The sequence below is a fragment of the Nycticebus coucang genome, chromosome 3, assembly GCF_027406575.1.
Source record: "Nycticebus coucang isolate mNycCou1 chromosome 3, mNycCou1.pri, whole genome shotgun sequence".
In the NCBI taxonomy this organism is placed as follows: domain Eukaryota; kingdom Metazoa; phylum Chordata; class Mammalia; order Primates; family Lorisidae; genus Nycticebus; species Nycticebus coucang.
Genome location: NC_069782.1, coordinates 97,339,265 through 97,355,149, shown reverse-complemented (window position 1 = coordinate 97,355,149; position 15,885 = coordinate 97,339,265). Strand labels below are relative to the sequence as shown.

The 15,885-nt window shown below is 44.1% G+C and overlaps 2 protein-coding genes across 2 annotated transcripts in view; both read right to left on the bottom strand.

The window, feature by feature from the left end:
* The window catches only part of NPFFR1 (neuropeptide FF receptor 1), a 28,697-nt gene extending 26,032 nt beyond the window's left edge, over positions 1-2,665 (bottom strand). Inside the window, exon 1 of the mRNA XM_053586460.1 lies at positions 2,449-2,665. Coding sequence (XP_053442435.1) covers positions 2,449-2,455 — 7 coding nt within the window. The 5' untranslated portion in view covers positions 2,456-2,665. The remainder of the gene's footprint in view (positions 1-2,448) is intronic.
* Positions 1-15,885, bottom strand: part of PPA1 (inorganic pyrophosphatase 1) — a 295,326-nt gene that overhangs the window by 73,998 nt on the left and 205,443 nt on the right. The window lies entirely within an intron of this gene.

Sequence of the window (15,885 nt, the reverse complement as noted above, 5' to 3'; positions counted from 1 at the left end):
GAAAACAGTTCTAAGCACTACAAAAGACAGAATAAACATCACAGAAATCTCACGCCCAGAGATATCCCCTGTGGCTGATGTGTTTGTCATGCTCTCTACCTGCCACGGGCCCTCAGCCTGAAGATTTCAACTGGGATAGACAGTGCTTTGTGCTTCCAGCGCCCCATCAAGCCTGGACCCAGAAGTCTCTCTGCTTTGCTTTCTCTGCAGCATGAACACAACCCAGAGCTGCAGGAGTAAAGCAACCTTCAACCTTTTGGGAGAGGCGAACGGTGGCCAGCATCCGTCTCGTGCAGGGCACATCTCAGGTTCATGCCTCACTTTTTTCAGTGTCCCCAGCAGGGTAGAACCCCTAGTTGCCCACAGCTAAAACTAGCTCATCAATGCACCTATTTCTTGCTTTTTTTCTCTTCCCTATCTCATGTTCGTCATTTCATCACTCCTGCTTCCTGGTTTCACCTCCCTGATAACTCCCTAATCCCAAGTCCTTGTTTTAGAGTATGCTTTCAGAAGCAGAAGAATCCTAACAAAGATGTTAGCGACCATCTCTTTGCATATGTATGTGTATACTGTATATACATAAAGATAAGCCTATGTAATTTTGCATAAAGGGGATCATACTACATACATGTTCAAAACCTACTTTTAAAAATTGTTCAAACAGCAAGCAGTGAACATATTTCCATATCAATAAATAAAATCCTAAGCACACTTTTTAATATCCGCACAGTATGCCACTGCAGGTGTTTCTCATCTTTTATTTAATTTACTTAATTTAGGGACATCCAGATGGTTTCACTTTTACACTGTGATGAACGCGCTCGGGCACACATCTTTGCAAGCGTGCAGGTGGCTCCCTTTGAAAAAATTCTGAGATGTGTGATTGCTTTATTGTTTCTTAAGTGTACACTATGGGTTCGATCATGTCTTCTGGAGTTTTAATACAGGTCAATACTAATTGGAGAAGTTAGGAGAATTTTTTTTAAAAATCTATCTTTCCTCCCTTTTTGAAAATCAGGACACAGGCCCATTTTCTGTTTTCTAGCCTCTCCTTCATTCTCTGCAATTTCCTCTAAGTTGATTACATCTACAAATACCTCCTGGTCCCTAGGATGTCATTTGTTTGGGTTCACTGTAGGTGGCTCCATCCCTTCTTCATACCAGTCAGTTCTCTTGGCTCTCAATTTCCTCCTTATGCTCTTTATTTCACAATTTGAAGTAAAATTGCCTGTGCCCTGCTCCGCCTGGCCTTGAGCCCCAAGCCCGAGCAGATCCCTTCTTGTCTTCCTCATTTAGACTTTGAAAGCTCTTTGCTGTCTTTGCCGATTTTACCCTGCTTCTGATCACTGGAGCTTCAAGGCTTTGCTAACAATATTCTTACCCTGCCAATCTTCCAGATGCCTTTTGGGTTGTGCATTCTTCCTTGCATCTTTTGTGTGTGTGCTTTTCAAACCCCAGCTCACTGGAAAGCTACAAGTGCAATCTTCTAAGATTGTCTGTAAAACTCCCTCTGCTTTCCTGACAGCAGTGTTTGCAATTACTTATTGGAATTTCAGGGTTTTATTACCTCTTACAGCAGTTTTCTCACATTGGCATGAATTTGTTCAACACATCTTGTCTTACTTTATCCTCACACTGTGAGGACACACTGTGAGGCAGCCGAAATTGAGTTTGTCCGTTCAACAGATGGGTAACCAGTGGCACAAAAAGGTTTAGGCGCTATCTCAGAGACACCCAGCAAGCTGGTGGATGAGCACTCAGCACTCCACTTTTTTAGCCTAAAGGTAGTTCCCCTTGCCCACAGTGGCTGAGAGAGGGATCTAGACAATCACCCCCACCCCTCCTCCATCCCCTGCCTGGTAAGATTGGAGCAAGCAGCCTTACGCCTTGGGCCATTATCCCTTAATGTCCTGGAGTTCCTTCTCCCTTCCCCAGGGAGAGAAATCTCTCCACATGGAGGTCTCTGCCTAGGAGAGATTCTGCGTAGAATTCCTTCTCTTCCACTCCCTTCATCCCTTCAAGCAAACAAAATCTTGACAGTTCCTCTAAAGCTAATAGCTGAGCTGTCCCTGGCTGGTCTCAAATGATCCTCTGCACAGGCACCAGGGACTGTGTTCGTGCACACACACAACACGGACATAGGGGTCTTTCTCTCTCTGTCTCTCTGGTACACACATATAACACGGACATAGAGGCACCCCCAGCTCTCTCTCTCCTTCTCTTTGTCTCTCCCTGTCTCTGTCTCTCACACACCTGTAACACAGACATAGAGGCACCCCCAGCTCTTTCTCTCTCCGTCTCTCTAGGTCTCTGTCACACACATGGAGGGTGACAGTGCTTGGTTCTGTACAGCCATGGGTGACCAGCTACCCCAGCCCCTTTCCTCTCCCTTGGCCCACTGCTCCTGATCAGTCCCCCGCTCCCGACCCCCAGCCCGGAGTCACTCACCCGCCATTCTGCCCACTCTTGCCGGTCCTGGGACAGTCTCCGGGTCCCTTAGGCGGCCCGGGCGGCGGGGTAGTCTCTGGGCACTTGGTGGCAGACCAGCGCCCCGGTCTAGCGTCTGAGCTCTGCGGGTCGTGCAGGCTGGCTGGCCCGGGCGGGGGGCGTCCGCTCGCGGGGCCCAGTCCCTGGCCGCCTCTCTGCCCTCGGCCGGCGGCCCAGGCTGAAGGCTCCGAGCAGCGCGGCTACCCACTCGCCTCTGCCGCCCGCCCGCGCTGCCCCGCGCCGCCCGCCGAGGGAAGGAGGGGGATCCGCGCAGTCGTCATGGCACCCGGCACACCTGTGCCCGAGCGGGGCGCCCCGGCCAGCCTCCCTCACAGCGCTCTCTCGGCAGGGGCCAAACACCCCTCCAAAGTAGGGGACACACCTAGCCGCCCACTGCAGCCCTGGCAGCCACGTCCGTCCAGTAACTCCGTGCCTGTCTCTCATGCCTCACATCCCAGCCTCTGCCCCCCTCACTCCCTCCCGTCTTCATCCTTGCCCACCCCAGCATGACCCTTAGGCCCCACCCTGGTGGCCAGCCCCCTGGCCCCCCTGAGAAGGGAGTGAGAGGCAGCTGTGAGTACACAGTGGGGCCCCAGCCGGGAGGTGAGGGCAGTCAGTCGGCTCTGAGCTCTCCCAGGCCAGTGAGGACAGGTGTCTGGTAGGAGGAAACCAGCTCTGGCAAGTACCAGATGTTTACCCTTAGGCAAGTTTCTTACCCCAACATGAGTCTCTGTTTCTGCATTTGTAAATTTTTTCTCTGTTTTTGAGACAGACTTCTCTGTTGCCCTGACCAGAGTGCTATTGGCACCAGCCTAGCTCACAGCTCACAGCAGCCCCAAACTCCTGGGTTCAAGCAATCCCCCTGCCTCTGCCTCCCCAGTAGCCGGGACTGTAGGTACCCACCACAACACCAGACTAATTTTTCTATTTTTAATAGAGACAGGTTCTCACTATGTGCAAAGTGATGTTCAGGGGAGTAAATGTGCTGCTGTCAGGTTTCTGCTCAGTGTAACAGTATCTACCTCTTAGAGTTACTGTGAAGATTTTTTAAAATTAAACCATAGCTGTGTACATTAATGCAATCATGGGGTATAATGTGCTGGTTTTATATACAATTTGAAATATTTTCATCAAACTGATTAACATAGACTTCACTGCATTTTCTTAGTTATTGTGTTCAGATATTTATATTCTACATTTAGTAAATTCTACATGTACCCGTACATGCACCTTAGGTGTGGTCCCACCCATTACCCTCCCTCCACCCAGCCTCTCCCCTCCCCTCCCCTCCCTCTCCCCTTTCCCTTTATTCTTGGGCTACAATTGGGTTATAGCTTTCATATGAAAGCTATAAATTGGTTTCATAGTAGGGCTGAATACATTGGATACTTTTTCTTCCATTCTTGAGATACTTTGCTAAGAAGAATATGTTCCAGCTCCATCCATGTAAACATGAAAGAGGTAAAGTCTCCATCTTTCTTTAAGGCTGCATAATATTCCATGGTGTACATATACCACAATCTATTAATCCATTCATGGGTCGATAGTCACTTGGGCTTCTTCCATGACTTAGCAATTATGAATTGGGCTGCAATAAACATTCTGGTACAAATATCTTTGTTATAATGTGATTTTTGGTCTTCTGGATTAAAGATTTAAACTTAAGACATGAAACTATACAAATAATAGAAGAAAGTGCAGTAGACCTAGAAGAAAGAAGAAGAAAGACCTAGTAGAGGAATTGTAGGATCCAATGGCAGGTCTATTTTTAGATCCCTGAGTGTTCTCCAAACATCTTTCCAAAGGAACGTACTAGCTTGCATTCCCACCAGCAGTGTAGAAGTGTGCCCTTTTCTCTACATCCATGCCAACATCTCTGGTTTGGGGATTTTGTGATGCAGGCTAATCTTACTGGAGTTAGATGGTATCTCAAAGTAGTTTTGATTTGTATTTCTCTGATGATTAAGGATGATGAGCATTTTTTCTTTTTTTTTTTGGCCAGGGCTGGGTTTGAACCCGCCACCTCTGGCACATGGGACCGGCGCCCTACTCCTTGAGCCACAGGTGCCGCCCAATGAGCATTTTTTCATATGTCTGTAGGCCGTGTGCCTGTTTTCTTCAGAGAAGTTTCTCTTCAAGTCCCTTGCCCATCCCGAGATGGGATCACTTGTACTTTTCCTGCTAATAACGTTTGAGTTCTCTGTGGATTCTGGTTATTAAACCTTTGTTGGAGACATAACCTGCAAATATCTTCTCCCATTCTGAGGGCTGTCTGCTTGCTTTACTTACTGTGTTCTTGGCTGTGCAGAAGCTTTTTAGTTTGATCAGGTCCCAGTAATATATTTTTGGTGTTGCTTCAATTGCCTGGGGGGGGTGGGGTCCTCCTATAAAATATTTGCCCAGGCCGATTTCTTCAAGTGTTTTCCCTGCACTTTCTTCTAGTATTTTTATAGTTTCATGTCTTAAGTTTAAATCTTTAATCCAGTGAGAGTGTATCTTAGTTAATGGTGAAAGGTGTGGGTCCAGTTTCAGTCTTTTACAGGTTGCCAGTCTGTTCACCCCACACCATTTGTTAAATAGGGAATCTTTTCCCCACTGAATGTTTTTAATTGGCTTGTCAATATCAAATAATGGTAAGTAGCTGGGTTCATCTCTTGGTTCTCTATTCTGTCCCATACATCTACCTCTCTGTTTTTGTGCCAATACCATGCTGTCCTCATCACCATTGATTTATAGTATAGTCTGAGGTCTGGTAGTGTGATTCCTCCTGCTTTGTTTTTATTTCTGAGTAATGTCTTGGCTATTTGAGTTTTTTTTCTGATTCTATATAAAACAAAGTATTATTTTTTTGAGATCTTTAAAATATGATGGTGGAGCTTTAATAGGGATTGCATTAAAATTGTATATTGCTTTGGGTAGTATGGACATTTTAACAATGTTGATTCTTCCCAGCCATGAGCATGGTATGTTTTTCCAAATTTTAACATCTTTTTTTTTTTTTTTTTTTTAGAGAAAGAGTCTTACTTTGTTGCCCTTGGTAGAGTGCCATAGCATCACAGCTCACAGCAACCTCTAGCTCTTGGGCTTAGGTGATTCTCTTGCCTCAGCCTCTGAGTAGCTGGGACTACAGGTGCCTGCACAATGCCCGGCTATTTTTTGTTGCTGTTGGGCCAGGACCGGGTTTGAACCTGCCCCCCTCGGTATATGGGGCCAGCACTCTACTCACTGAGCCACAGGCACCGCCCCATTTGTTAACATCTTCAGCTATTTCTTAGAGTTTCATAGTTCTCTTTATAGAGATCTTTCACGTCCTTTGTTAGGTAAACTCCCAAATATTTCATCTTCTTTGGCACTACTATGAATGGAATAGAGTCTTTGACTGTTTTTTTCAGCATGACTGTTGTTAGTATATATAAAGGCTACCGTGAGTGTTAATTTTGCAACCTGAGATGCTACTGTATTCCTTGATCACTTCTAAGAGTTTTTAAATAGAATCCCTGGTGTTTTCCAGATATACAATCATATCATCTGTGAAGAGTGAAAGTTTAATCTCTTCTGACCCTATGTGGATATCCTTGATGGCATTTTCTTCCCTAATTGCGATGGCTAAGACTTCCATTACAATGTTAAAAAGCAGTGGAGACAATAGGCAACCTTGCCTGGTTCCTGATCTGGGTGGAAATGATTTCAATTTAACTCCATTCAATACAATATTGGCTATGGGTTTGCTGTAGATGGCTTCTATCAGTTTAAGAAATGTCCCTTCTATACCAATTTTCTTAAGTGTTCTGATTATGAAAGGATGCTGGATATTATCAAAAGCTTTTTCTGCATCAATTGAGAGAATCACATGGTCTTTGTTTTTTAATTTGTTTATGTGATGAATTATATTTATAGATTTACATATTTGAACAAACCTTGAGACCTTGGGATAAAACCCACTTGGTCATGTGTATAATTTGTTTGCTAGGATTCTTTTTGCTAGGATCTCATTGAATATTTTTGCAATGATATTCATAAGTGATATTGGTCTATAATTTTCTTTTCTTGTTGGGTCTTTTCCTGGTTTGGGGATCAAGGTGATGTTTGCTTCATAGAATGTGTTGGGTAGTATTCCTTCTTTTTCTATATTTTGGAAAAGGTTGAGCCATATAGGTACTAGTTCCTCTTTAAAGGTTTGGTTGAATTCTGATGTGAAACCATCTGGTCCCAGGCTTTTTTTTTTAGGGAGATTTTGTATAGTTGATGCTATTTCAGAACTTGATATAGGCCTGTCCCACATTTTCCCTTCATTCTGGCTTAGTCTAGGAAGGTGGTATGCTTCCAAGTATTGGTCTATTTCCTTCAGATTTTTGTATTTCTGAGAATAGAGTTTCTTATAATATTCATTAAGGATTTCTTGAATTTATGAAGAATCTGTTATTTCGTCTTTGCCATTTCTGATTGATGAAATTAGAGATTTTACTCTTTTTTTCCTGGTTAGGTTAGCCAAAAAGTTTATCTATTTTATTGACCTTTTCAAAAACCAACTTTTTGATTTATTGATTTGTTATATAATCCTTTTGTTTTCAAATTCATTTAATTCTGCTCTAATTTTGGTTATTTCTTTTCTTCTGCTGGGTTTGGGATTGGAATGTCCTTCCTTTTCCAGTTGCTTGAGATGTCCCATTAAGTTGTTAACTTCCTCCCTTTCTGTTCTCTTGAAGAAGGCTTGCAGTGCTATAAATTTCCCTCTTAGGACTGCCTTTGCAGTATCCCAGATGTTCTGATAATTCATGTCTTCTTTATCGTTTTGTTCCAAAAATTTGGTAATTTCCTTCTTAATCACGTCTATGACCCAGCTATCATTCAGCATAAGGTTAGTTAGTTTCCAGGTCTGTGTGTGAGTAACAGATTCCTATTGTTATTGAGTTCAACTTTTATTCCATGATGGTCTGAGAAGATGCAAGGAATAATTTCTATTCTTCTAAATTTGCTGAGGTTAGAGTTGTGACCTAAGATGTGATCAATATTGGAGTATGTTCCATGGGCCGATGAGAAAAATGTGTATTCAATTTTGTTAGGATGAAATGTTCTGTAGATGTCCGTTAAATCCAAATGTTGAATAGTTAAGTTTAAGTCTAAAATTTCTTTGCTTAGCTTCTTATTGGAGGATCTATCCAACACTGCCAAAGGAGTGTTAAAATCTCTGACTATTATGGTGCTGGAGGAAATCAAGTTGATCGCGTCTATTAGAGTCTCTCTTATAAATTGAGGCGCATTCTGGTTGGGTGCATAAATGTTAATAATTGAAATCTCCTCATGTTGAGTGTTACCCTTAACAAATATGAAGTGACCATCTTTATCTTTCCTTACTTTTGTTGGTTTAAAGCCTGTTGTATCTGCGAATAAAATTGCAATGCATGCTTTTTTCTGATATCCATTTGACTAAAATATAGACGACCATCCCTTCACCCTGAGTCTATATTTATCTTTTAAGGTAAGATGAGATTCTCGTATGTAGCAGATATCTGGCCTGCATTTTTGTATCCAGTCAGCCAACCTGTGCCTCTTTAGAGGATAACTTAAGCCATTCACATTAATTATAAATATTGATAAGCCTGGTAGAACTTTGGGTATTGAGTTTTTCGAAAGTCCAGTGGACATTTTTAATCCTTTTGCCATTGTGGAAGTTGGAATTTGATCAAAAGTTTCTGAGTGAGGGCAGCGCCTGTGGCTCAAGGGGTAGGGCGCCGGTCCCATATGCCGGAGATGGTGGGTTCAAACCCAGTCCTGGCCAGAAAAAAAAAAAAAAAAAAGTTTCGGGCAGTGCCTGTGGCTCAGTCGGTAGGGCGCCGGCCCCATATACCGAGGGTGGCGGGTTCAAACCCGGCCCCAGCCAAACTGCAACCAAAAAATAGCCGGGCGTTGTGGCGGGCGCCTGTAGTCCCAGCTACTCGGGAGGCTGAGGCAAGAGAATCCCTTAAGCCCAGGAGTTGGAGATTGCTGTGAGCTGTGTGAGGCCACGGCACTCTACCAAGGGCCATAAAGTGAGACTCTGTCTCTACAAAAAAAAAAAAAAAAAGTTTCTGCGTGAGTTTACTTTTGTGGTGGAAGATTGTGCTGGTCATTATGGAGGATAGGTCTGAGAATATCCTGGAGACCTGATTTAGTTATGGCAAATTTCTTCAACATGTGAATGTCATTAAAGTATTTAATTTCTCCATCATAAGTGAAACTCAGTTTGGCTGGATACAGGATCCTGGGTTGAAAGTTATTTTGTTTTAGGAGATTAAAAGTTGATGACTACCCTCTTCTAGCTTGAAAGTTTTCAGCAGAGAGATCTTCAGTTACTAATATTCTTTCCCTTGTAGGTTATGGTTTTCTTACATCTGGTTGCTTTCAGAATTTTCTCCTTCATTTTAACTTTGGCAAAGTTAATTATAATGTGTCTAGGAGATGTCTTATTCGGATTGAGTTGTGCTGGGGTTCTGAAACTGTCTGCTATCTGAATTTCAGAATCTCTTGGCATATCTCTTGGCATGTCTGAGAAGTTCTCTTTCATTATCTCATGAAGTAGAGCATCTGTGCCATTTTAAGCCACCTCATTGCCTTCAGGAATTCCTATGAGGCAAATATTAGTTTCTTCAAATTATCCCAGAGCTCTCTGAGAGAATGATCTGTTTTTGCTTTCCACTTCTCTTCCTCTTTGAGTGTTTGGGAGTGTTCAAAAGCTTTGTCTTCAATGTCAGAAATCATTTCTTCTGCCTGCTCCATTCTATTACTGCGGGATTCTACTGTATTTCTCAGATCTTTGAGGGCTGCAAGTTCTTGTCTCAATGTGTCAAAAATCATTGGTGATTTTGTCTTTGAAGTCATTGAATTCTTGAAACAACTTTTGAAATGCTCCTTGAATTTCTAATTCCAACTTTACCTCCATTCTAGTAATCTTATTTGCAATTCAAATTCTGAATTCGATTTCTGATATCTCAGCCATTTGTTTATGAATGGGATCTTCAGTTGTGTCTGCCATGTCATTCCTTGAGGGAGTTGATCTACTCTGGTTATTCATGTTACCAGAGTTTTTCTACTGATTCCGCCTCATGATTATTTTATACAATTTGGCTAGATGCGTAGATAAAGTGAAGTTGGGTTGGGGGCTCCTGGAGTAGTGATTAACCAGCCCTTTGCCCAAGAGCTGGGACTAGTGTCTGTTCCTTTTTCCCGAGAGCTTTGCAAAGGACCCATACAGTGCTATGGCCTGAGACACTGGGGACCTGCTTGGTGTGGTGGGGCTAAGTGGCTCTGTCTTGTTTTAAGCTGGTCTCTGTCCTACCCTAGTGAATCAGTTCTCTGGGTTGAAGTCTCAGCTGTGGAGAAATACCAGCAATTAAGTCACCCACCCACCACAGGCAACAACTGGAAAAGGAAAATCCTACCTTCCCACAACCACACACCCAGGGTACCACTTTGGATAGTCTTCAGGTGATTGGCCCAGTTCAAGAGGTCCAAATCAATTGTCCCAGTCAGCACTGGTCTCAGGTGGGAGAGTTCAAAATGTCTCCAGCAACTTGAGTTACTATGAAGATTAAAGGAGTTTCTACATGTAAAGCACTTGAAACTGTGTCTGGCACATAGTCAGTCCTCAACAAATATTATTCGTATCATCACATCTCAAATCTACCTTCTTGTCGAAGTGCTCATATTTCTTGAAGTTCCCAATATTCAGAAGTCAGAACTGTGACACTGTTGAGAACTTCAGAAGTCAGGGCACTGTGCTATAAGGACTGTACAGCCCAGCACTGCCACTTCCTGTACATGTGGCTTTGAAAAAGTTAGATAACCTTTGTGTATCTCAGTTTCCTCTTATCTGCAAAATAGGGATAATAGTACCTACCACATAGGGTTGTTATGAGAATGAAATGAGTTAATATATGTAGAGCACTCACCACAGTGCCTGGCACACAGTGGGTGCTCATAAATATGAGCTGAAATTACTGGGGTGCTAGACTTTGAATTAGGCATGCTCACTTTTTTGGTTCTTTTCCTCCCTCCCTCCCACCCTTTCTTCTTTCTTTAGCAGCCACATTATTCTAATGGTTAGTTATCCAGTTGTCCTATCCATCTTTTTTATTTGAATAGTTTGAGATCTCAGAAACTTTTTCTTCTTTCTCTTTCTCTTCTATGGACTTTTTTCTTCCATCACTGACACCTTTGTGCAGTGTCAAGTACCTATGGTACCATACAAAACAAATTCCGGGGATCCAGCCCTGGAGGGTAGGCAGGGCAGTGCCATGGATAGAAAGGCCTGGGTATCAATTCTGCCTCCACCATTTATTATCTGTGGTACCCAGGATAAATCACTTAAGCCCTCTAATCTCATTTTACCCATCTTTAAAATGGGATTTATGATGCTTCTTCTCAAGACTGCTATGTGGATTAAAATCACATGCCATGAAATATAATGCCCTTCCTCATGCCTGAAGTTATGGGTGGATGTCAAACAGATTGGGTCAAAGTCTCTCAAATAAAGAAAAGTGCCTCTTCTCCTTTTCTTCTTGTTAGGGACTGAATTGTGTCTCCCCAAAATGGATATGTGAATCCCTTACCCCACAATGTGACTGTATTTGGAGATAGGGCCTTTAGGAGGTAATTAAGGCTAAATGAGGTCATAAGAGTGGGACTTAATCATATAAGACTAGTGTTCTTTTAAAAAGAGGAAGAGGCTCATCGCCTGTGGCTCAAGTGGCTCAGGCGCCAGCCACATACACCTGAGCTGGTGGGTTCAAATCTAGCCCGGGATCACCAAACAACAATGACGGCTGCAACCAAAAAATAGCCTGGCATTGTGGCGGGTGCCTGTAGTCCCAGCTACTTGGAGGCAGAGGCAGGAGAATCGCTTGAGCCCAGGAGTTGGAGGTTGCTGTGAGCTGTGATGCCACAGCACTCTACCCAGGGTGACAGCTTGAGGCTCTGTCTCAAAAAAAAAAAGAGGAAGAAATTGGTTGCAGTGGCTCACACCTGTAATCCAAGCACTTTGGGAGGCCAGGACAGGAGGATTGCTCGAGGCCAGGTGTTTAAGACCAGCCTGAGTAAGAAAGAACAAGACCCTGTCTCTACAAAAGGAGGAGGAGCAGGAGAAGGAGAAGAGGATCACTTGAGCCCAGGAGTTTGAGGTTGCAGTGAGATATGATCACACCACTGCACTTTAACCCGGGCAGCAGAGGGAGACCCTATCTCAAAAAAAGAAAAAAAGAGAGAGAGAGACCAAGAATGTGCATGCACAGAGGAAAGGCCATATGAGGACATAATAAGAGGAAAGAAGATGGCTGTCTGCAAGCCAAGGACAGAGGCTTCAGGAGAAACCAACACTTTGGCACCTTGATTTTGGATGTCCACACTCCCTCCAGAACTGTGAGAAAATACATTTATATTGTTCAAGCCAGCCAGTCTGTGGTATGTTTTTAATGGCAGCCCTAGTAAATTAAGGCACCTCCCAAGAGGCCAAGAACCCTTCCCTGGACTCCCTGGGCACCTGCACAGGGAGTCCTCTGCACAGCCTCCACTCAAGTTTCTTGGCCTTTGAGAAATCTAAGGGTGCAGAAATCTGGGGTGTAGAAGCAATCCCTGTCCATCTTGGCAAGGAAGGAGCCCACCCCTTCTAGCTCAACTATTCTGACCAAGACCTTGACCTGGGCATTCATCCTCAGAGCAGCTGTTCCCCAACCACTATCAGTGGGTTCCTGTGCTGTGGTCTAGGGAGCCTTTTCACAGAAAGCCCCCACCATCCTATAACTGATTTCCATCTGAAAAGCTGCATGCCAGGAGATGGCAGAAGGAAAGTAGAATTGAGAAGTTCCTCGAGGGGGGAACGCCTCCTGTGCCAACTAGAATCCATGTGGAGACCTGCTTGGAGAAGCCTCTGAAAGGAGCAGGAGAGGAGGGAGAAGCCAATCTTCTTAGACTTCAGCTTTCTGAGGGACTGGGAGGGCCATCAAAGGGGACAATAGCAGGCCAGTGGCAGTGGCTCATGTCTGTAATCCCAGCACTCTGGGAGGCTGAGGTGGGTTGATTGCTTGTACTCAGGAACCAGCCTGAGTAAAAGTGAGACCCACATCTCTACTAAAAATAGAAAAACTAGCCAGTGTGGTGGTGTGTACCTGTAGTTCCAGCTACTGGAGAGGCTGAAGCAGGAGGATCACTTAAACCTAGGAGTTTGAGGTTGCCCTGAGTTATGATGACTCAAGGCAACAGAATGAAACTCTGTTTCAAAAATAAAAAAGGGGGGGAGATAATAATGTGACTGCAGGACTGCCTTTCTTCTTGAAGAAGACAAAACAGTACCTGTCATAAGGGAGGGAAGGTTTAAGGTTTCTGGTGACTTTGGAGAAGCTGAAGCAGAGCAAAGCAATTTGGCTGTGGTCCAGAGCTGGCTAGTGGGCCATATGTTGGGCTGTATGACTTTGTGATCTGGGAGTCAAGAGCCTCTGGTTCTAGAGCAAGCCCTGCATATTGTGCATGGGCAAGTTGCTCATCCTTTCTGAGCATCAGTGTGAAAGGGAGATGGCATTAGGTGATCACCAGTCTGGTCTCCTAATTCTGTGAATGCCACTCACATCTCTAGCTTCCAGTGGACACAAATCTAGATGTCTTACTGTCCAAAATCATCAACTCTCCTCTGTGGCTACTTCTTTAGCTGTTTTGTCCTCCCAGGGCAAGGCACCTGCCTGTACAATCTGGACATAAGCCAGGTGGCAAACTCAGGGACCAGATGGGATGCCAAGGCACATGGGAGAGTGACCAGGTATGGCCACTTGGGCACTTCATGGCCTGCTTCTGCTACCCTGCTCTGGGAGATCACTGCTATTGCAATGTAGGCCTAAGGTTGCCAACTCTTCTAATTTTTCAGGAGAAGCCAGAGATCCAGTTTTTTCCATAAACAAATTTCAGCTCCTAGTTTTAAAATGTCAGGCAATTAATTCCCAATTATTTTTAAACACTGTGCAGGCCAGACAAAATGTTATCTATGGGCTAAATTTGACTCAGAGCCCTTTTGCAACTTCTTAAATCAGGTGTCCTCAAACTGCGGCCCGTGGGCCACATGAAGTGGTGTGAATTGTATTTGTTCCCATTTTGTTTTTTACTTCAAAATAAGATATGCGCAGTGTGCATAGGAATTTGTTCATAGTTTTTTTTTTTTTAAACTATAGTCCGGCCCTCCAATGGTCTGAGGGACAGTGAATTGGCCCTCTGTTTAAAAAGTTTGAGGACATCTGTCTTAAATCTCCACAGATTAGGGGTTCTCACTCCTAGCTGCATATTGGAATCTCTTGGGGGAACTTTAAAAAAAATTACCATCCCCAAAACTCTAGTAGTGATTTTCTTTTCTTTTTTTTTTTTTTTGAGACAGAGTCTCACTGTGTTGGCCCTCGGTAGAGTGCTGTGGTATCACAGCTGACAGCAACCTCAAACTTTTGGGCTTAAGCGATTCTCTTGCCTCAGCCTCCCAAGTAGCTGGAACTACAGACACCTGCCACAATCCCTGGCTATTTTTTTGTTGTTGTTGTTGTTGCAGTTGTCGTTGTTGTTTAGCAGGCCAGGGCCGGGTTTGAACCTGTGAGCCTTGGTGTATGTGGCCGGCACCCTAACCACTGAGCTATGGGCATTGAGCCATGATTCTCAACTAGTATGCCACAGCACACTGGTGTGCCATGAGAGGATCTTAGGTGTTCTGTGAAAAGTTTTAAAGATCATTAATTGAGTTATTTTCAAAAGACATTCATAGCACAGTAAGTATAGTCCTTTTTTTTTTTTTTGGATCAACATAATTTAAGTGTGCCACAACAGTGGAAGTTTAACTACAGGTTCAAGTGTGCCATGAGATTTCAAAAAAAAAAAAAAGGTTGAAAAACTTGGACCCTAGGCCAGACTTCTTGATGCTCACTTGATTCAGTGGGGTCAGCCTGAACTCTCCATGTGATTCGGATGTGCAGGAAAAGTAAAGGATCGCTGCTGCAGCCCTCCTTGCTTTTCCCGCTTCTGTGAAGGTCCTGGCTTAGTAGAGTTCATGGTCAACTCTGGGGGATATGAATGAGCGAGTGAGAGAATGATCACTTTACCACACACCATATTATCCCCAGTGATCTTCCCTAGTCATGAATTTAATCATGCCCACCCCGTTTCCATTCTCTTGAGGGCTTCCAGGTACCCCTTGTTTGAACATAAGCCCCTCTGCATGTCATCCAAGCTGCCCAGGGCGTGGTCATTGCTCACTTCTCCACCCTCAGATCCTACTGTTCTCCCTCTTACCCCAGCCGTCACCCTCCAAGCACCTTTCAGGTCTTTAACTGCTCTGTGCTGTGCTCTCTGCCTGGCTATCTTCTGGCACCCCATCTCCTGTCCCCCACTTCACCTGCCCATTAGCCTGTCCTTTATCCCATCTTTTCCTCTCTGCTTCCATGTATTCAGAATAGCTCTCGGACCAGTGCTTCCCAAACTCTATTGTACTTTATTTTTATTCTATTCTATTCTATTCTAGATAAAGTCTTACTCAACCTGGGTAGGGTGCCACGTTGTCATAGCTTACAGCAACCTCAAACTCTTGGACTCAAGCAATCATCTTGCCTCAGCCTCTTGATTAGCTGGGACTATAGGTGCCCACCCAACACCCAGCTAGTTTAGTAGAGACAAGGTCTTGCTCTTGTTCATGCTGGTCTCAAAATCTTGAGCTCAAGCAATCTACTGCCTAGGCATCCCAGAGTGCTAGGATTACAGGCATGAGCCCTGCCCAGGTTGCACTTTAGAATTGCCTGAGGCGATTTTAAGCCCTCCCCACCCCAGCGCTCAGGTCACAGCCCATACCAGTTGAATTAGAATGTCTGGGTGTGGGAAGCAGATCAGTTTTTAAAGATTCCCAGGTGATTCCAAATGTATAGCAAAATTTTAGAACCACTGTCTGTGACATTCCAGTAACATTTTCCCCCCCCCGCTACCTGTCTTCCCATCTAGTCTATGGCCCTCCCTCTCTATAGCCTGCTCAGGCTGTTATAACAAAATATCACAGCCTTGGTGGCTTAAACAACAGAATTTCATTTACCATAGTTCTGGCAATTGGAAAATCAAAGTCCAAGTCTGGTGAGGGCTTTCTCCTGGCATGTAGACATGGCCTTCTCACCAGGTCTTCACATGGCCTTTCCTGCACATGGGGGAGAGTGTGCTCTCTGGTTTATTTTTTTATAAGGGCCCTAATCCTTGGGGATCAGAGTCCCATCCCATGATGTCATTTAACTTTAAGTATTTCCTACAGGCCCTGTCTCCAAATATGGTGGTTGTGTGTATGATCTGTGTGGTTAGAGCTTCAATGTATAAATTTGGGAGGGACACAAACTGTCTATGACACCCTCTGAGAGCAGAGACCCC